The sequence below is a fragment of the Ambystoma mexicanum genome, chromosome 1p (assembly GCF_040938575.1).
Source record: "Ambystoma mexicanum isolate Mex_15411 chromosome 1p, UKY_AmexF1_1, whole genome shotgun sequence".
Classification (NCBI taxonomy): Eukaryota; Metazoa; Chordata; class Amphibia; order Caudata; family Ambystomatidae; genus Ambystoma; species Ambystoma mexicanum.
Window position 1 is genome coordinate 1,296,433,610 of NC_090921.1, and position 19,799 is coordinate 1,296,453,408.

Sequence of the window (19,799 nt, forward strand, 5' to 3'; positions counted from 1 at the left end):
CGCCCTGTATTGCCTGTATCCATAAGGTAATATCATTCAAAGTAACAATATTTGAGGTCTTATCTTGTAGCTACCATGTATGTAATCTGATCTTGGAGGACTGCTAGGATTGCGACTGAGATCTTATCAGTATTTATTTTTTTCAATACATATTTCATAAGCACAGGGAACTCCCTTTAATCGGGACAGGGAAGCAAAGCCCTTTCCACCATGGGGACACATAAAAATAGCATAGCATTTAATTTACAAACATGGTAGCTAAAGGTATATAGACAAAGGAGCACTGATATAAGGTTCACAGCTTCAATAGAATGGGTTTTCTCAGTTTCATGAGGTTAGTAGGCAGGCAGGACTTTACAGTATCTTCTAGTATCCTAGAAGGTCACGGACCATTGCATCAGCCTATTGCAGCATCACCTGAGGGAAAGAAAGGAATTCCCTATGGATGGAGGCAGAGTCAAGGAAGATAGCTGTAAGAGAATATGGCCCGAGTTGGGCTCATCTGGCAGTGCACAACAATTCCTACCCATGCTACCCCTACAGTGGTAAACTTCTTGCTTACATATTTTGCTGACATGGCCCCTAGCTCTAAAAGATTAATTATTTTCTCTTGTTAAGCACTGCTAGCAGGAACAGGGGCCCTCAATCCCTTGGGAGAACACAAGCGTGCCTGCTACGATCAGGGATTCATGTTCACCTGGCCAGGTAGGACCCTGCATCCCTGATAGATAGGAGCACTTACTTCAGGGGCCTGCATCCACAAGGAAGTGAAGCCTGGTAGAGCAGGCACATCGAGATGCTGGATCACTTGCCCGAGGAGGATTATGCGCCCTTCCCTAAGTCTATGCACTAACCTCTTAAGCAGTGGAAGACATGAGTCAGAACTTTGACAATTAAGGTACCTTTGTTTCAAAAGCACTCAACACCCTGCTTAAAGCAAACACACCCAGGAGATCCTTCCCATTTCACATGAGAAAATAAAACCTACTAGTTTCATAGTTGAAACACTTGTGTATAGGCGCGTTACAAATGCCACATCATATCATATATCATAAACCTCTGGTATCACAGCCCGAAGAGACACTTACCAGATGAAGATTCCAAGAGGAAGGCAAACAAAGAGAACAGTTATTTTTACAGAGTTTGTAGTCAAAAGTCAGTGTAGATACAAAATAAGACACTTATATCCCAGACGTGAGCCATCCGAAATGACAAAGGAAATACAGAAATAAAGTGTGAAAGAAATATGACAAAAAAAGAGGAATTAAGGAAGAAGGAAGTGGTGCAAAAATGAGAGAAAATGAAATTGAATGAAAGAAAATGACAGAAAGTAGTGAGGACAGGACAATGAAATAAACATGGAGATCACAGATCAAGAGGAGAAGCCCAAAATAGGTAAAGGTTTGAAGATAGAAAGTGAGGTGAAAAAGCAACACAAGACCCAGAAAAGTGCAGAGGAAGGTGGTCAGTCATAATTTCGACAGTAAAAATGTCGACAGTCAAAATTTCGAAAAATAAATGTCGAAAAAAATAATGTCGACAAACAATAATGTCGACATTTTTTCAATATTTTTTCGAATTTGTGTTGAGTATGAGGGGTGAGAGGGTGGTGGGGGGTGTGGGGGTGTGGCAGGGGGGTGTTGGGTGAGGGGGGGTTTGGGGGGGACCCCCCCATAGTAAATGATACTCTTTTTGTTTATTTATTTATTGAAAAAATAAATAAATAAATATATAATTAGAATGTGTTGAGTATGAGGGGTGAGAGGGTGGTGGGGTGGGTGTGGGGGGGTGTTGGGTGAGGTGTTGATAGTTCTAATTGACATTTTTTTGTCGACTTTTTTTTCTAAAAAATGACTTTTTACATTATATGTATAGGATGTCGACATTATTGTTTTCTACATTTTTTTTTCGACATTTGTGTTTGTCGACATTTTTGTTTCGACATTATGACTATAAACCGCCGAGGAATGACATAGAAAGAGAAATGATACCAAGAGATTAGTAAGGGGAGGATAATGCTTAGCACTGCCCTCTGCGTGCATGTTACCTTACACGAGTCGTCCTTCATGGAAGCCCATCGCCCCTTCTTTGGCCGCCGGATGACCGCAGTGCTACTGTAGTGGTCCATGTGGCTTCCCATGGGCAGAGTGGGGGCTTGGGAATAGCGCAGCTCCAAGGCACTGCCAGGTAAAGACCTACAGGGGGGGAGAGAGTGATAAGACATGTTTTTGGTGCCATGCCTAGGAACCTGAAAATTCACCTCGCGCTCCCACCAGCCTCACCTCATTCGTTGGGGAAGCCCAATATAAGCAGGGTTATCCCACCAGAACAAAATCGGTATACAGTTCCCAGCTCCCTGTGCTTACCGTCTACCTGAATGACACATTTATCGCTTCCTATGCTTGCCTTGTACCTGGGTAATTCACATCCCCATCTTCCTGTGGTCACCTAGCAGGCATCGAGGCGCTGTTACAGGAATTGTTTTTTTTTTCTTAGTTGCGTAATTGTGTTTTTTTTTTTGTCTTAGTTACGTATTTATAACGCGCTTAAACACCCAGAGGTTTCTAAGCGCGGACCCGGGGATCGAACCTGTTGTTGCTTCGTGTCGTCTTGCTTCCCCGGGGGGGGGGGGGCTCAAGGAGCATCAGGGGGCCAGCGGGGGATGCCACCTATGATGCAACCCATGGATGTGGTTTGGCGGGGACTGTAAGGAAGGATTGGTATCCAACAGTGAAGACAAACACAAGTGATCACAGTTCAAGGGTTTTATTGAACTTCAAAGGGGCTGGGCGAAAGCCTATCTAAACCTAAAGCTAAGGATGGGAGCAAGTTACAACCATCAAATAATAATAACGCAGTCCCAGTCAAAAAAAGGGCCTATACTAATAAACCTATTGCCAATCCTTACTTCTAAATACTAAAGAGTGTATGATGTACGCAAAAGGAAAGTGTTCAAGAAATTATATGTCAAAACGGTTGAGCAGTTGACTTCCCTTCCCCACGTTTTCAGCAGGGACAAGGTGGAACGTTCGAGCTTCGCAAACACTCTGGCCTCTTGGCCACGAGGATACAGTTCAAAGCACAGACATCAGGGCCTTCTGCCAAAACCTCTTTCCAATAACACTCTTTTACTGCAGAGGGTATGTCGTATCAAAGTCTCAAAGTTCCATTCCTCTCAGGATTTTCACATGCACAAGTTCTCGCTTTCAATGTTCATCATGGGTCTACCTCTTCAGGCTGAGACCCCGTTTTTATCACAATATTCACACTTTGTCTCCCTCGTTTGGGCTTGTACCATGGATCTCCCTCGTTCGGGGTCGGCTCCTCTTGATATCAAAATCAAAGACGAATGTGCTATGGGTTTTGCTTAAACTGTCGCAGGACCACTTCGATCAACTACACACAATTATTCTCATCAAACTTCTACTTTCGTTTCTCTTGGCGGGATACCTCAGAGACTTTCGATTGAGCACATCCACAGTGCTAGACCACTATGTCAATGGTAATGTATCTTTCCTTCTCAAGTTCAACCATTAATTAGCAGTTTAGCTTTACTCACATCTTTCATCACACGCACTTAACAATGTTTGTTTCAGCGCTCGTTATAGAATGTTGCTGCTTGCAACCTTGACTTCAATACAGATCGGTCTTGCATCGGTCTCCCCAACACACTGGCTGTGTTGCTCTTTCTGGCACTTCTTTGTTCTAGGAGCCAAGGACGATACCACGGCGGTTGCTGCTGCTCCCCCCTGCCTTCGTCAGATACATGGGAGGGCCTTCGGTACTCATGACACACAATGCAGGATTCTTTAGTCCCGTTTCCTTACCTTAAGCTTTCTGCCTCAAAGTTTCTTGAATTTAATAGTGTCTGGCTAAAAAGGTTAAGGGTAATTCCCTTCTTACCAATCCTCCTTGGTTGGCCGTCTTTCTACCCTCGTTCAGCTGCCAACTTGAAACTGCTGTACCTTTGTGTGTTTTGCCGTACCTTTGTGTGTTTTGCCTCGCTCAGAGTGTGCTTTCGTGCTCTGCCTTTTATCTATGTGGGGAAGTCTAATGGAAGTCAGGTGTGAGTGATCGTCAGTAATTGCCTGACCTCACCTGACCACAGAAGCGGGACATGTCAGATACACTGTTGGGGTGTGAGTCTGTTTTCTCCCATAGTGGGCTATCTGTGTGAAAGTGCTGGGATAGGGAAAGTGGGCAGGTGAGAGGGGTAAGGTTCCCACGTATCCTACCTGATAGGATGGGGTAAAGGTGTTGCAGGGCCAGGGATACCGCGTCTCACCATCCAGTGTCCCACTGCCCGAAGACCCCTCACCCAGGTGTTCCTCCCGCACTGGTCAACCCCCAGGAACTGGATCCAAAAGCAATGGCCGTGGCCTGGCCACCTGGAGGACAGATCCCCAGGGACTAGTGGGTGAGACACCTTCTGGTTTCTCACAGGACCCATCCAGAGACTCTTTTCCCTATCCTGCTCGCTGTGCCAAGGATCCACAGTGGGGGGTGACAGAACTGAAAAAGGGAACCGAAAAGGGGATCCTGTGACTATCTTTTGAGAGGCCACCATTGGTGACGGGATCACTGTAGCGAAAATGCATGTATCCGTGACTTCATTCATTCATTTTTGCCATTTGTATAGCGCCTTTCATCATAATTATTGTCCCAAAGCGATGTTTGGTTGAACGACCTCGGAAGGACTGGAGTCCACATTTGGGAGAATTGGGAGGTGACAGAACTGAAAAGGGGATCCGAAAAGGGGATCCTGTGACTATCTTTGGAGAGGCCACCATTGTGATTGCAGGTGTGTGGAATGAGCCTGTGCCTTCCACTAACAAAGGCGTGGGCTGCTGGGGGAGAAAATTGGCTAGCTAGGCAAAGAACAATGTTTACATCCTGGGTTCCGTCTATGTACAAAGAGCAGTGCTATGTATCACCTAGATTCAAAAAGGAACCCCGGGTCTAAAATGCATCGAAAGACGTAATATGAACAAAATCAGGAAAACACCTATTTAAAAGGGGAGCAGAGCCTACAATTCATAGACAGACAGTGAGTGACTGAATTTAGAAAAACCTCTTGCAATATATTGCTACCTTACACAATTAGGCTAAATGCAGAATATGGCTGTGCTACCTTACACAACTAGACTAAATGCACAATCAATCCAAACGCAACCAGAATGTTACAGCCCTCCAGTAGCACTCAAACCATACTCATAGCGCAGACCTTGTTAATTGCAAAGCTAGCAGTAGACCTACACTGCAAGCCAGCTTCTGGATACACATACCAATTATCTGAACAAATACAAGGCCAGAGTCCATCTGATCTGCACCAGTCAACCCAAAAGCACAGCAATCTCTTCCAGTCTCTCCATGCTCATACTATTTAGCAATTATTTAGCAGGTTCCAAAAGTGGCAAACAAATAGCAAATGTGTGCTCCATAAAACCCTTTATGCAGAAGGTTGAGCAAAGAGGCTTGCGAGCTGGCTTGCACTCAGAGCAGGTGGCTGTATGGGTGGGCCACTCATTAACCTGCTTGCGCTGTGGTGTATATGTTCATAGCCAGAATCAGGGAAGAGACCAGGTGGCTTATGAACTCAGCAGAGATGAAGGAAAACACAGTGCTGGGGTGCGGAGAACTCTACCACAGAGTAGTGGTCCTGCCATGGCAACCCAGATCGGACTCCGATGGTAGTGGCTCCCTTTCGGTCCTCAGCCTGCATGCTCGAACCCAATCATGCAGTTTGCAATCATAGAAAGCAGATGCTAGTGAGACAGTTCAACAGCCCTCGGATGAGGGGCGAGGAGACCTTTCCTAGGTGGAAAACAGGCCATCCATCGAGTTAGACCAAAACGATCTGTCAAAGCGCAATGTAGCTGAGCAGTCAGGAGTTACTCCTTGGAGGGTATGGGCTGGTACCAAAGTACAAGTAATTCCAGACATGTATACAGTAAAGAATACTATGCAATATACTGTAAAAATATATGTTCCTTTATTTTAATTTACATTATGATTAAACATAGTCAAATAAGTACTTACGAACATACACCACAAGGCGTTATTAGATAAGAAAATGGCAGTAAATGGATAATTGGCTCGAATTTACTTCAGAACACTCTATAAAAGGGGAATAACTTGCAGGTTAGTACTAGCCCTATGTGTTTTAAAAAGGACACAGGAATGGGGTTAGAACAATTTAGACAACAAGGGTAAAGGGCCAACACAATAGAGTACATTTATTTACAGTACTGAATAGGTCCTAGTTATTCTTAACAAACAAATGGAAACAATGTAGCCACCAGGGCTTGGCGATATGGACCAAACATCATATCTCAATATTTTCTGGGCTGAATGGCGTTTTACAATAAACATCTCGATATTGTTTATGTGGGTTAAATGCTCAGTTGTAAGCCGCCAACTCCATGTGAGATGTCACAAACACCTTTATTTATAAGACCTTCATCAAAATAAAGTGCAAATAAAGGACTTCTCTTCCTGTTTGAGAATACACACAGCTGTGTAAATGTCAAAATGTAAATAAAAAAATATATGTAATAATGCATCTGTATGATATGATAGTTTATTTACATAGCGCCTATACTCAATGTGTTTCAAAGCACTTCAAGGCAAGGGAGGGGACAAGGGAAAATACAATGACATTCTTACTGGGCATGAACAGTAAGGATCTGAAATTAACTATCGTACTCGGCCTGATTACATTTCAGATAGTGCAAGAGCTAAGACATAGTTAAGGAAAGAAGAGGAAGAGTGGGAAGGAAAGGGAAAAAGACAGGCGATTACTGTATTAGGCCTGACAACATTTCAGATAGTTCTGGGGGGCAGAGGGGACAAGTAAAGGGAGGAGGCAGGAGACAGACGAGGTTGCTATCATACTAGGCCCAGGGACAATTCTGATAGAGTTATTCCATAGTAGAAAGTAAGGGGATGAGGGGAGGAGATAGGAAAAGGGTCAAAGGGAGAGGAGAAGAGAACAGAGTAAGCAATCAAAAAGAGTAAGGAAGCAAGAGGGGAGAGCAAATACAATTGCAGAAGTCAGTAGTAACACATAATGATGTAAGCCAACAAACAAGGTGAAGATGAGAACAGCATGATTCAGGGCCACGATGAGTACAAGATGCAAAGGAAGTCCAGCATGAGAGTTGAGAAAGGGTGACGCACCATGAATCAATGAAGTCAATAAAAGTCAAATCCAGCATTGGCCACGTGATGGGGCAACCAGAATGTATCAGGACAGGCTAGTGCAGAAGTAGATAAAGGGAGTGGGGGGGGAGGGGAGCAGGGTAGAATAACAGGCAACATCTGTCTGCAAGAAGGGTGGGGATGGCCTGTGGGGACAGAGGGGGTAAACACATGTTGGTGCATGCTTACCTGCTGTCTGAGCAGGGGGTCGGGAACTGGGTCCTCCTGGTCCAAACTGGAATTGCCCTTTTCTTCGTCAGCCCTTCTCTTCGGACACCCAGGCGAGAGACACCCTTGATCTAAGTGTTAAGAGCAGGAAGGAAGAGGGAGGGCCAAGAAGGTGGCTGGTGCTTAGCCCAAAGCTGTACCCATGCAGGTAGGGGCCCACAAGGGGCCCCCTTACCAATGAAGAGTGCAAGAGAAGAAGAGAATTAGGGTTGGGCATGTATCGCGGCTCTAGAGCTCATCTCCTAAAAGAATGCCCTTTGGTGCCCCCGAGGCGCTCAGAAAATGAGCCTTCCTGTCCAAAATAGGGACTGTTGCAGGGGTAAAAAGTTTGGCAAGTCCCTTTCGACCTCTTTGCTGAACCACAAATTGTGACATCTCTCTGATAGTACTACGTATTTCTTTAAAGGGTCAGGGCACCTTCATTGAAACCACAGCCCCAATTGACTGTGGAGCTGCAGGATGTTTCATGGATTCAGAGTGGTCACAGACGAACACTATTCCATGCGAACAGAAGACAGAAGCACAACCGGTGGAAGGAACTGACGGGCAGCCTCTCAGTTCTGGGCCCATAACCTCACACCCTACGACTGGAATTACGGTTCAGCAATCACCATGAAACCATCATATTCGACCTAATAAGGGCAGCACACTACCAGATTGTTTTGGGCATGCCATGACTCCAACTGCACAATAGGGACACTGTTTGGTGTAAACATACAGAGCATCTTTCATCGCTCTTTTGCAGAGAACAATGCTACACGGTTTCCCTAGTCGTACAACCCATATCCTCAATCCAGCTGAACCTTCAGACGAACCTTATATGTAACATTCAGCTAGTACCCGAAGAATACAGAGACTTTCTTGACATCTTTGTAGACCAACCAACTAAAAGTGTACTGCCACATTGTGAATACTATTGTGACATCGAATTAACACCTGGGGCGGTAGTCCAATTCGGTTGCATGTTTATACTATCTGAATTGGAGAAAAAAAGGCACTTCTGGAATAGCTTCAACTCCATAAGCAAAACAGCCTTTATCAGCAAATCCAAAGAACTATGTGGAGCTTTGCTCTTTTTTGTTCCCAAAAAAGGATTTTAAAGAACTATTGTCCATGGATGGACTATAGAGGTCTCAACAGTGTAACCCTCAGGACAGATACCCTCTGCCGCTTATCCCCGGCATCCTAGAGGCTGTAAGAGGAGCAGTCGTCTTTGCCAAACTCGACCTCAGAGGCGTGTATCATCTGCTTCGAATTAAAGAAGGGGACAAATGGTAGAGCACATTCTGAACACCTTTCTTTGGGTATAAGGTAATGGTGTTTGGTTTGACAAATGCCCCGGCTGTGTTCCAACGGTTTGTTGATCGTATCTTTTCTGATCTACTCCTACACTCCATGATCATCTATTTAGATGACATTCTGATATTCAAGAAAATTTGAAGATCATTCGCTACACGTGAAGGAAGTCTTATCCAGACTCCGTGAAAACCATCTGTTGGTCAAGTCAGAGAAATGCCTTTTCAGCGTTAGCAAGGTGCCTTGCCAAGCCTTCATATTCTCTAGAGAAGGCATCCAGATGGATCAGAGAAAGATATCCACAAAGAAAACTGGCCTACCCCTAAAGCCCTACAAAGATTTCTTGGTCTCTCCAACCTTTATAAAAAATTAATTGCCGCCTATGCCTATATAGTACTGCTCTTGACCCAGTTGCTCAAAAAGAATGTACCTTTCATTTGGACTTCCATTACTGAAAGAGCGTTTGTAACCCTAAAGCAAGCTTTTTCGACTGCTCTGGTTCTATATCAACCCGAAACACAGACTGTTTATCATTGATGCGGATGCCTCCGATAGCGCTCTTGGAGCGGTTCTCTTACAAAGATTTGACGATGAACAAGAACATTACTTGCCATAGCTCTTGCATAACCTTTCTGTTCATGAAAATCACTATTCAGTCCTAGAAAAGGAACTCCTGGCAATCAAGACCGCCTTCAAAGAATGGAGGCATCTCCTTGTTGGGGCTAGATATCCTGTGGAGATAAGAACAGATCATACAAATCTTCATGCTCTACAGAATATAGAGTGTTGAACAGTCGACAAGCTCAATGGGTCTATTTCTTTGAACAGTATGACTTCTTTGTCACTTATATACATGGGCCCAAAAACATGGTAGCCGATGCCCTGTCTAGAACGGTCGGTAATGGGAAAGGCAACCTACCCATTACAGAAAGGATGATGAAATCCCGGACCTTTGTGTTCCACATCAGCACTCTTTTGCAGAAACTAAGGGAGGGCACTTCGATTTACCTCAATTAAAATCCTAACATTCTATCGGATTCACATGTGAACATTAAGGAAGGATTGCTATATAATATATATATATAGAGAGAGAAAAGATTGGAAACCAATCCGGGGCACAACGGCACTCTGGCAATGCTTTTAGTGAGAGACTGGAAGTCACAAAAAACAAATCCACAAGCAGTCAAAGTGTTCTGTGCAGCCAAATGTCCTTTATTAATTAAAAGTGCATGGGCAAAGGAGGCAGCAGCAGTTCCAGTGCAGAAGAAAATAGAACGACGCGTTTCACCCTACTCGGGCTTCGTCTGGTATATACCAAACACTCCTCTTCAGCAGGATATCCTTGCTATGTGCCATGACAGCAGAAGTGCCGGACACTGCAGTGTGGTGCCCACGTTACACCTATCGAATAGATCATTTTGGCGGCCAACAATGGAAACGGATGTAAAAATATGTCAAATCCTGTTCTATCTGCGCTCAAAATAAAAGCCCTACCTAAGCTATCATTGGTTGTCTGCGCTAACGTTCTCTACCATCACGTCCTTGGGAAGTCATTGCTACCAACTTTGTCGTTGATCTACCACCCGCACACGGGCGTACTGCGAATATCGTAACAGATGCCTTCAGCAGACAAGCTAATTTCACACTGCTTCCTCAGCTTCCTTGTGCTCTGGTCATGGCTTTGACCTTCCTAAAAGAAATATTCCGCCTTCATGAGTTACCATCCACCATTATTTCAGATAGAGGATCACAGTACACCTCAAAATTCTGGTTCCATCTGTGCTCGAGCCTGGGAATCAAACATCAAACGGACACTGTCCTCTGGATACCATCCGCAAACAAATGGTCTTACAGGGTGAGTCAACAAGACCATGGAGCAGTACCTAAGTTGTTTCACCACCTCCGCTCAGGATGACTGGGTTTCCTTACTCCCCAATGCAGAATTTGCATACAATAATGCCCACCATACTTCTCTCAAAACAACACCCTGTCACTGTGCTTATAGATTCCACCCTACTGCTTTTCCAGTCCATCTACCTGCGGTTATATCTAGTCCTTCAGTGGACCAATATGTAAGACGCATACATGAAGGACAAAGATAAGCCTTAGTTCATTTACAACATACACGAGCACAGATAAAACGATATGCTGATAAACATCGGTCTAAACAACCCGAGTACCATCCGGGCGACAAAGTGTGGTTATCTGCTAAATCCCTACCCAAGAGGGTACCCCCTTCAACATTTTCCTGCCTGTTTTGGGGACCATTCCGTATCGTTTGAGTCATTAACCCTGTTGCAGTTAAACTGGCTCCTCCGTATACCTGGAAGAGGATCCATCCTGTTTTCCATTCCTCTCTACTGAAGCCCTACGTAACGGACACTTGTTCAAGAAGTAAAACAAAGGCTCCTGTTCCACACTTGGTTGACGGATCTCTGGAATACGTTGTCTGCTGCCTCTGTGATTCTCGTTACTTCAGAGGACGTCTTGAGTTCCCCATCGATAGGGTTGGCTACGATGTTTCAAAGCGTTCCTGGGTACCAGTGTCCAACGTGCATGCCCCGCGATTGGTACGTCGCTTTCACAAACTACACCCCTGGAAACCTGGTCCTACAGACCCTGGGGAGGAGGGCATGCTGTCAGACGTGCCGCTCTGTGGTCGCTATGCAGACGCTTGTGCCGAATACACGGTTTGGTTCCATCACAGCACGGACACATTCGAGAGGCACAGAGTAGTTGATTTCAAGATGGCGCCTGCCAATCCTCAGACGTTCGCACATTGATATTGGTGTCAAAGCCCTTGGACACTGTCAACAGGTAATCTTCCTGTCCGATGCTCCTCCTGTGTATTTTTCCTCCTTACTTGTATTACAGTCTCTGCTCGCAATCCTGCCTCCTGTTGCCTAACCTTCCTCCTGCCTTTCCACCCCCCCCTTTGCTGCCTTTCGCGGGCAGCCTCCTTGAGACCCTTCGTTCGGCTCACTCAGTTTTTTTGCTAAGCTATCTGGACGCATCCCTGCTGAAAATTCGAACCACAGAAGAGCATTGTGCATACCACGTACTATCTACAGGAAACAAAATAGATTGCCGGACATTCAACAAGGATTTTTTCAGGAAATCCTTTTTCCCTCGTTTAGAGTCTTGTGGACAGTCCTTTCCTTGTTGCCCTATACAGGGAGACCAGGAGAAGGGATTGGCGTGCAGGGTTCCTTAGCTACGTGCCGTGTTTCACCAATTTGCTGTGAAGAAAGACGGTAAGTGCCTTAGCCTCTCAATCCCCCAGCCCTAAAGTACAGTTTCAGCCTAGGGTTTGAGAACCAGCAGGCCAGGAAGAACTGGTTGAATAGGAAGCAAAGGTCCACTTCACACAAGGGGATTCAACAGAATGGGGTGACCTCAAAAGCCCCTATTACTGGACAGAGGGAACCCCAGATGACATGATCCTTGAATATACGAGGACCCCAGCACAAGCACTCATGGCAATGGATAAGGAGAATTTGTCTCAGTAATGGTGGGAGAAAAAGGAATTGGGCACCAAGTTCAGGTTTGGCTATCTGCGGTTAGAACCTCTAACTTGAGGGGATTTAAACTCATTACCCAGCAAGGAGCCAGACAACCAAATAGTGCACCTGAGAGGACCACCTCGGCCATAAAGACGATGACAGGAACATAAAATAAACTGACCCGTGCTCCATGTCAGCTCAGGGGAGCAGGAAGGGCAGTCAGTGTGACAGATTACCACCTGACGATGGTTGTGAAAGCCCTGGCTTTCTTTGTTTTTATTAACATAAAATGATGCAAGTATTTCTGTTTCTGAAAGGACAGCCTGCTCATCAGACCCCCTTTCATAAAGCTACAGGCTAAAAGCATAGTGTATACATGTGCCCATGCTGCACCAGTATCCTCACAACTGCATCATAGAGCAGGTTCAAATATAACATGTGTATTGCTGACACTGGTGTTGCCCAAAGTCACTGCAGCCAAGGTGAGATTTTGCACTTCTGCACCTCTGTTCTTAAATATAATAATTGATTTCTTATCCATCTAGTGGCAGGATAATCTCTAACTTAAGGAACACACAATTATTAAAGCCACACCAATTGGATATCATACAAGTGTCAACTCTGTGAGCCTCGATCAGCTATGAGAGAGCACTGTGAATACATGAGACTGGATGTCTGCACTGCTCCAAGTGAGATATGCAGGATGCTGTCTTCCTTTGATTCCCCAGGAGGAAGGGGTACATCAGGGATGTAGCCACTTTTACTGCGCTAGTAGCCCAATTCAACATTGAGATACTAATGTATTTTATTTAAATCCCTGCTCCCAGCCAGTTCCTTTGTCTGATAAAGGCAAATTTTCTCAGCCCACAAAAGCTCCCCCAGTTGTAGGTCAAATTGGTGAAGATGTCCTTAGATTTTCCAATCTGCATCCAGTGTGGGAGTGCCAGTGTGTTTTGTGTTTAGGGCCAGTTTAATTGGCTACCTGCCAAAACCTTTGTATACCTGCCTGGATTGTGAATGCTGGGCACGTTATGCCCCGCCCCTGGATGAATTTAATATCAATGGGAGTCCATGTACATTGTTTGGATCAATTCCGGTTTCTTACCTAAAGACTGCTGCAAGATGGGCTACTATTAAGAATCCTGGTTTGATCTGGAGGATTGAGTGGGCACCACCTGATTCAAAGGTTGATTTTGTTTTTAGCTTCTATTAGAGTCTTGGTTCTGGGTAAATTATTTAGTCCTGTGGGCTGAAGAAATTCCCCTCGCAATCTGGAGTACAAAATCAATCTATGTGTGTTGTTTCGGTTGAGATGTCCTACACATCTGGAAGGACCTGTGGAGTATTTCACTTAAATTTGGTTTCTATTATAATTAACATACACCTTTTACAAAGTACATAATTTGAGGTTCGTTATTCGCTGCTTCTTAAATTAACATTCTTGAAGACATGCGATTCCATAAAACACAAAGAATATCTTTATTCTCAGAGAATAGGGCCTCATTATGAGGGTGGCGGTAGCTGTGCCTGTGGTAAAAGCACGGCTGCCGCCAGTATCCATTTTTTTCCGGCACCCGCGAATGGGCAATTAACGGGTCATGGCGAGTTTGGCTGACCCAGTAATTGCCCAATCGCGGGTGCCGGTAATAAAGGACTCCCCATCCCTATTTGGCCCTATAAGGCTGAATGGGAATGGGACGTCGGATGCACAAGCACCATTCAAAATGGTGCCGGTGCATCCGATGTGCTGTGCTCGCGGGTGCTGCTCTGCCCGCCAGGTCAGACCTGGCAGGCTGACAGGCGCCCGCACGCACAGCTCGTAGTGTGGTGGTCCGGGAACTACAGTACCGGCATGCTTAACGGTACCGTAGTTCCCGGACCGCCAGGGTCGTAATGAGGCCCATAGGCTTTTTCTAAGGTCTCCAATGCATTTCGGTCCTAATGACCATCTTCAGGGACCAAGTTCTAAAAACACAATAATAAACAAAAATGAACGTGAGTGGTCTTTTTTTTATGGAATATTATACTCCTATGAATCCATGTATTTTGCATAATTACCAGCCTATTTTTATCAATCAAATCATCGGTTATAGATTTGTGTATTCCTTTCTTGTTGAAGGGTTTTGCTCTCCAGCAGTTATTTGCCTTAGATCCTCTGTAGAATCTGTAAAGTGAGAAACTAAATATGCTAACTTTACTAATCTGTTTTTCCTTCCTACATTGCTAATCTGCTCATTTGCTCAAAAACCGTCCTACCTTATCTTTGTTGCAGGCTTTTGGTATTGTGTGGTGGTTCCCTCCTGGTGGCCTGTATAAGAAGCATATATTTAAGTGAATCAAATCTGCCAAATCATCAGGGCACAGAAATACAGGTCTGGGACCTGCACCCAAATAAAGAGAGAAGTACAAGTCATCTTCCTCGTGGCAGTACTTGCCATGAGAGTGAACCAAGTCTACCAAATTACAAGGACAGAGAAGAACAAGTTACTTCTTACCTTGTAACGTTCTTTCGACGGGATGTTCCTCCGACGTATTCCTTATCTTTGATATTACTTTTCCAGCTTGCTGGCCTCGGAAATTTTTGATAGATAAGGAAGAAGTAACTTGTTCTTTGAAGGGATTGTGTCCTCCGACGTATTCCTTATCTTTGATAGACTCCCATAGCAGTGGCATGCAATTTGAGGTGGGAGTAAGAATGTTATGTACCCCTTTAGGGATAGACCGAATGTAATAAGGACCAAATCTGGTCTCTTGACTAGTGGAGGAATCCAGGTTGTAAAATTTTGTGAATGTATGTGCGGACGACCATGTGGCAACCGCACATATGTCTCTGACCGGTACCCCTCTTTGGAGAGCCGAAGAGGCTGCAATACCCCTGGTTGAATGAGCCTTAAGATTTTGGGGTGGCTCTTTCCCTGCCAGTTTGTAACATTCCGGAATGGCCAAAATAATCCACCTGGAAATTGTTTGTTTTGTTATGGGTAGTCCCAACTTGTGACCAGAGTATCCTACAAACAGTTGGTCTGCTTGCCTGATCCTAGCCATTCTGTTGATGTAAAAGCTGAGAGCTCGCCTTGGGTCCAGCCTATGTAGTCTTTCTTCCTCTTAGAGGAGGGTAGAACGAAGGTAAGGTAATTTTCTGAGTAATATGAAATTCAGAAACCACCTTTGGGAGGAAATTAGGCTTCACCTGTAGGACAACTTTGTCCTTGTGGAAAATTATATGTGGGGGTTTACAGGAGAGAGCTTGTAGCTCGCTCACCCTCCTAGCAGATGTTAGTGCTACCAATAGGACAGTTTTAAGCGTGAGAAATCTCAGCATACAAGAGTAAAGTGGTTCGAATGGAGTGCCCATTAGGAAGTTTAAGACTAAATTTAAGTCCCATAAGGAACTTGGAATGGTTTTGGAGGATAAACATTAGTTAATCCCTTGACAAATTGTATCACTAGAGGTAGTTTGAAATAGGATGGTTCCTCCGCAGTGCGCTTGAAGATTGAAAGCGCTGCGAGATAGCCTTTTACAGTGCCAACTTGAAGGCCTGAGTTTGCCAAGTAGAGTAGAAAGGATAACACCGTTGGTGTACCACATGAAAAAGGGTCGATATTCCCTTCTCTACACCAGCTGCAAAATGTGTTCCAACGGCAGCGGTATAAAGACTTTGTTGCTGGCCTTCTGGCCGAAAGCAACACCTCCATGACGTCATCAGGGAGATCCCAATCCTTGTACCTCACCCTTTCAGAAGCCAAGCGTGAAGGTTGAGGGTTCTGATGTCTGGATGGAGAACCTGACCTCCCTTCTGCGGGAGAAGATTCTCTTTGAGTGGAAGAAGGATTGGAGGGCAGATGGACATATCTAGAAGGTCCGGGTACCACGTTCTCCTGGCCCGGTCCGGGGCAATTAGGATCATGGTTTTCCGGAATCTTCTCAACCTCCTGATCATTTGAGAAATAACAGGGACTGGTGGAAACGCGTAGGAGTGGAAACTCCCAGTCCACTACGAACGCATCTCCTAGAGCTCCTCTCTGGGGAAATTCCCTTGAACAGAACAGATCGCACTTCTTGTTGGTGCTTGTGGCGAACAGATCCACCTGAGGGGTTCCCCAAAGGGCGAAGATCTCTTGAAGGACTTCCTGAGCTAGCTCCCACTCGTGGGAGACTGTGCTCTGCCTGCTCAGAGCATCCGCTGTCAAGTTCTTCTCTCCGGCTAGGTGGACTGCCGATAGAGAAATTCCTTCTCGAATTGCCCAAAACCAGAGCTGCATTGCCTCTCTGCACAGTGGCAGTGACCCTACGCCTCCTCTTTTCTTGAGGTAGTGCATGGCCACCGTGTTGTCCGTCATTATCCGGACATTTCTCCCCTGTATTGATGGCAGGAAAGCTTTCAGCGCTAGTCTGATCGCTCTCAGCTCCAATAGGTTGATGTGTAGTCTGGACTCCGATGGAGACCAACGACCGCTGATGGTCAAGTCGTTGCCATGAGCTCCCCACCCCGTGAGTGAGGCGTCTGTGACTACTGTTATCTCCGGCCATGGTTGCCAAAACAGTTCTCCTTTCAAGATGTTCTCTGGATAGGCCCACCATTGAAGGTTGTGAGCTACTTTGTCTGGAATCCGGAGGAGATCTGTCATTCTCCCTGAGAATTGCGACAACTGAGTTCTCAGTGCCCACTGAAGAGATCTCATTCTCAGGCGAGCCTCTGGCACAAGGAAGATGCAGGATGCCATGAGGCCTAGCAACCTCAAAAAGTCGAAGGCTGGGAGACGTTGGGCATTTTGAAACTTGTTGACCATCTGCAGAATATCTTGAGCCCTCACCTCTGGTGGCGAGGCTTTTCCCAGGGAAGTGTCCAGGACCGCTCCAATGAACTGGAGTCTCTGTGATGGTAACATTTGTGACTTCTTTAAATTGAGGGAGAAGCCCAGTTTGTGAAGGAAGTGGCAGACATAATCTAGCTGGGTCTGAGCTTGTTTGAAGATACAGCCCTGATCAGCCAATCGTCTAGGTAGGGGTAGACGTGGATCCCTTCCCTCCTTAGACTCGCAGCCACTACCGACATTAGCTTGGTGAAGACCCTCGGGGCGGAGGTCAGCCCAAATGGCAGAACTCGAAATGGATAATGAGAGTCGCCAATTGCGAACCTCAGGTATTTCCTGTGTTTGGGATGGATTGGCAAATGGAAATAAGCATCCTGAAGGTCCAGAGATACCAGCCAGTCTTGAACTTGTCCTTCCTGAGGAACTTGTTCAATTCTCGTAAGTCCAGGATGGGTCTCAGTCCTCCGTCCTTCTTTGGTATGAGGAAGTAGGGGGAGTAACAGCCTTTGTTCCTGTCCGCTACAGGTACCGGTTCTATGGCACCTTTCTCTAGCAGGTCTATAATTTCCTTCAAGAGGAGTGGATCTGGAACTTTTAGAGAGCTGTTCCCCGGTGGATGACTGAGGGATGTGTAGAAAGGGTAGGCAGTAACCCTGGGCAACTGTCTCCTATGCCCACGCATCTGACGTTATAGCCTGCCATTCCGTCAGATGGTGAGTTAACCTGCCCCCTACAGGTGTCTTGTGTGGAAAGACCTCAGAGTGGTTTGGGGGCGGCTGATGCAGATGCCGAGGGTAAAGAGGCACCTGCTGCTGCTGCGGCCTTAGTACCTTTGACCCGTCCACCTCGGGTGGATCTTCTGTGGCCTCTTTGAGCCGGCTGTCCTCTGCCTTTCCCAAATGCGGAATAATAGCGAAAGGACTTTCCTTCTCCAGAGGTTCCTTAGGGGCGAAAAAGAGTTTGGCGGATAGCAGCTCCTAAAGATTTTGCTGCTGCTTTAGATGTCTGCAACTTTTCCAGACTGTCATCAGCCTTTTTTCCGAATAATGAAGAGCCATCAAAGGGCATATTCAAAAGTCTGGCCTGTACATCTGGAGCGAAGCCAGACTTTCGCAACCACGCATGCCTGCGGATTGGTGTACTTGCCGCCATGGCCCTGCTGATACTGTCAGCGGAATCAATGCCAGTTTGAAGTGACTCGCACATGGCATCCTTGCCATCTTTAATAATGTTGAGGAAGGCTTCTTCCTTCTCTCCTTTGGGTATGCAGTCAGCCGCTGATGAAGCACACTCCCACAGTGTGCGACTGAACCTGGTGAGCGTACAGGTGGCGTTGATGGACTTCAACACCATACTACAAGCAGAGAAGACTTTCTTTGCCATAGAATCGTACCTCTTTGTCATCTCTATCCTGTGGGACAGTAGGGTAAGCGATCCTGCTGCTTGATGAAGTTGCCGCTTGGACCACCAGACTCTCTGGAGTCGGGTGTTTCGATAAGTATTCAGGGTCAGCAGCAGCTACCCTATACTTGGTTGATAATCTTTTGTTGACAGCAGGGATAACTTCAGGAGTTTCCCAGTTAGATGCAATTTTTCTTTGCAAGGTTGTATGGAAGGGGACCACAGGATCCTCCTGTGAACCTTCGTCTAATATGTCTGTCAGGTCATCCTGTTGAAAGACAGGCGAAGGCGCAGACCAACCCATGAATTCAATAATTCTTGCCATCAGGGTTCTATAGGGTGTTCGGCATGTTCCCCTGGGTCTGGCTTAACAAAATCCACTTCTGGGGAAGTATCCAGCCCACTTGCCTGATGTAATGACTCCTGTAGGTCTTTCAACCTTCTTTCTTCAGAGGTGAAATCCTCTGAAACAGGTAGTGTGGTCCTCTGCAACTCGAAGGTTTCCTGGTCAGAATCTTCCCCTTCTTCATAAATTGAAGATAATCCAGGGTACTCTGAACTCTGAAATGGTATAAAACCAATTTCTAAGGCAGAAGGAGGCAAATTCGTCATTATTGGGCGAGAAAACGTCAATGTCGTTGACGCCGATGTGACAGGCTTCGAAGGGGCCGAAAACGGCGTCGAGAAAACCGGAAGAGGCCTCGAAGAACTCGAGAGGATCAGGATCCTACAAGAGGGCATCGACGACGGTCTCGGCGTCGTGCCGGAGGCTCTTGGAATCACTGTTGGCTGTGGAGTAGCCGTGGTCTTCTCTTTCATCGGCGTCGACGTCGAGTCGATCGATCGACCGATGCGTCGAAGAACCCTTCTACAACGGCGTCGATGCCTCCGATCCATGCATCGAAGGAATCTTCGACGACGGCGGCGAAGACGGTGCCTTCTTACCCGATGACCCGTGGCACTCTCGGGTGGAATGTTTCACCGGGTGCTGCGACTCGCAGCGTTTTGATTTTTTGGGTTTTTCACCCGGGGTATCACCCTCAGCTGTCTTCGAGGGGGACGAGGCCGCTTTCTCGAAGACGCTTAACATTTTCTTCCTGAATAACTCCCACTCAGCCTGAGAGCTGTGTTTTGTGGGGCAGGAGACCCTTTCTGGGGAAACGGAAGACAATGAGGAAGGGGATCTTCGACTTCTCTTCTTTGAGTGTCTTGATCTCGACGAATGGTGGGAGCTACTTCGAGCTCTAGAATGGGAATGTTTTTGACGGCGAGGAGACGAATGCCTCGACCGAAGAAACTTTCGAGGAGGTTTTGACTGACTTACCTCTCTCGAGCTTCCCCTTACGCTCCTTCAAG

General features: G+C 46.1%; 1 protein-coding gene across 7 annotated transcripts in view; it reads right to left on the reverse strand.

The window, feature by feature from the left end:
* PPFIA3 (PTPRF interacting protein alpha 3) overlaps nucleotides 1–19,799 on the reverse strand; it is an 841,741-nt gene that overhangs the window by 335,342 nt on the left and 486,600 nt on the right. For all 7 annotated transcript variants that reach the window (XM_069605740.1, XM_069605757.1, XM_069605735.1 and 4 more), the window contains one exon: nucleotides 2,048–2,195. In XM_069605740.1, the coding sequence (XP_069461841.1) occupies nucleotides 2,048–2,195 (148 nt within the window). The remainder of the gene's footprint in view (nucleotides 1–2,047; nucleotides 2,196–19,799) is intronic.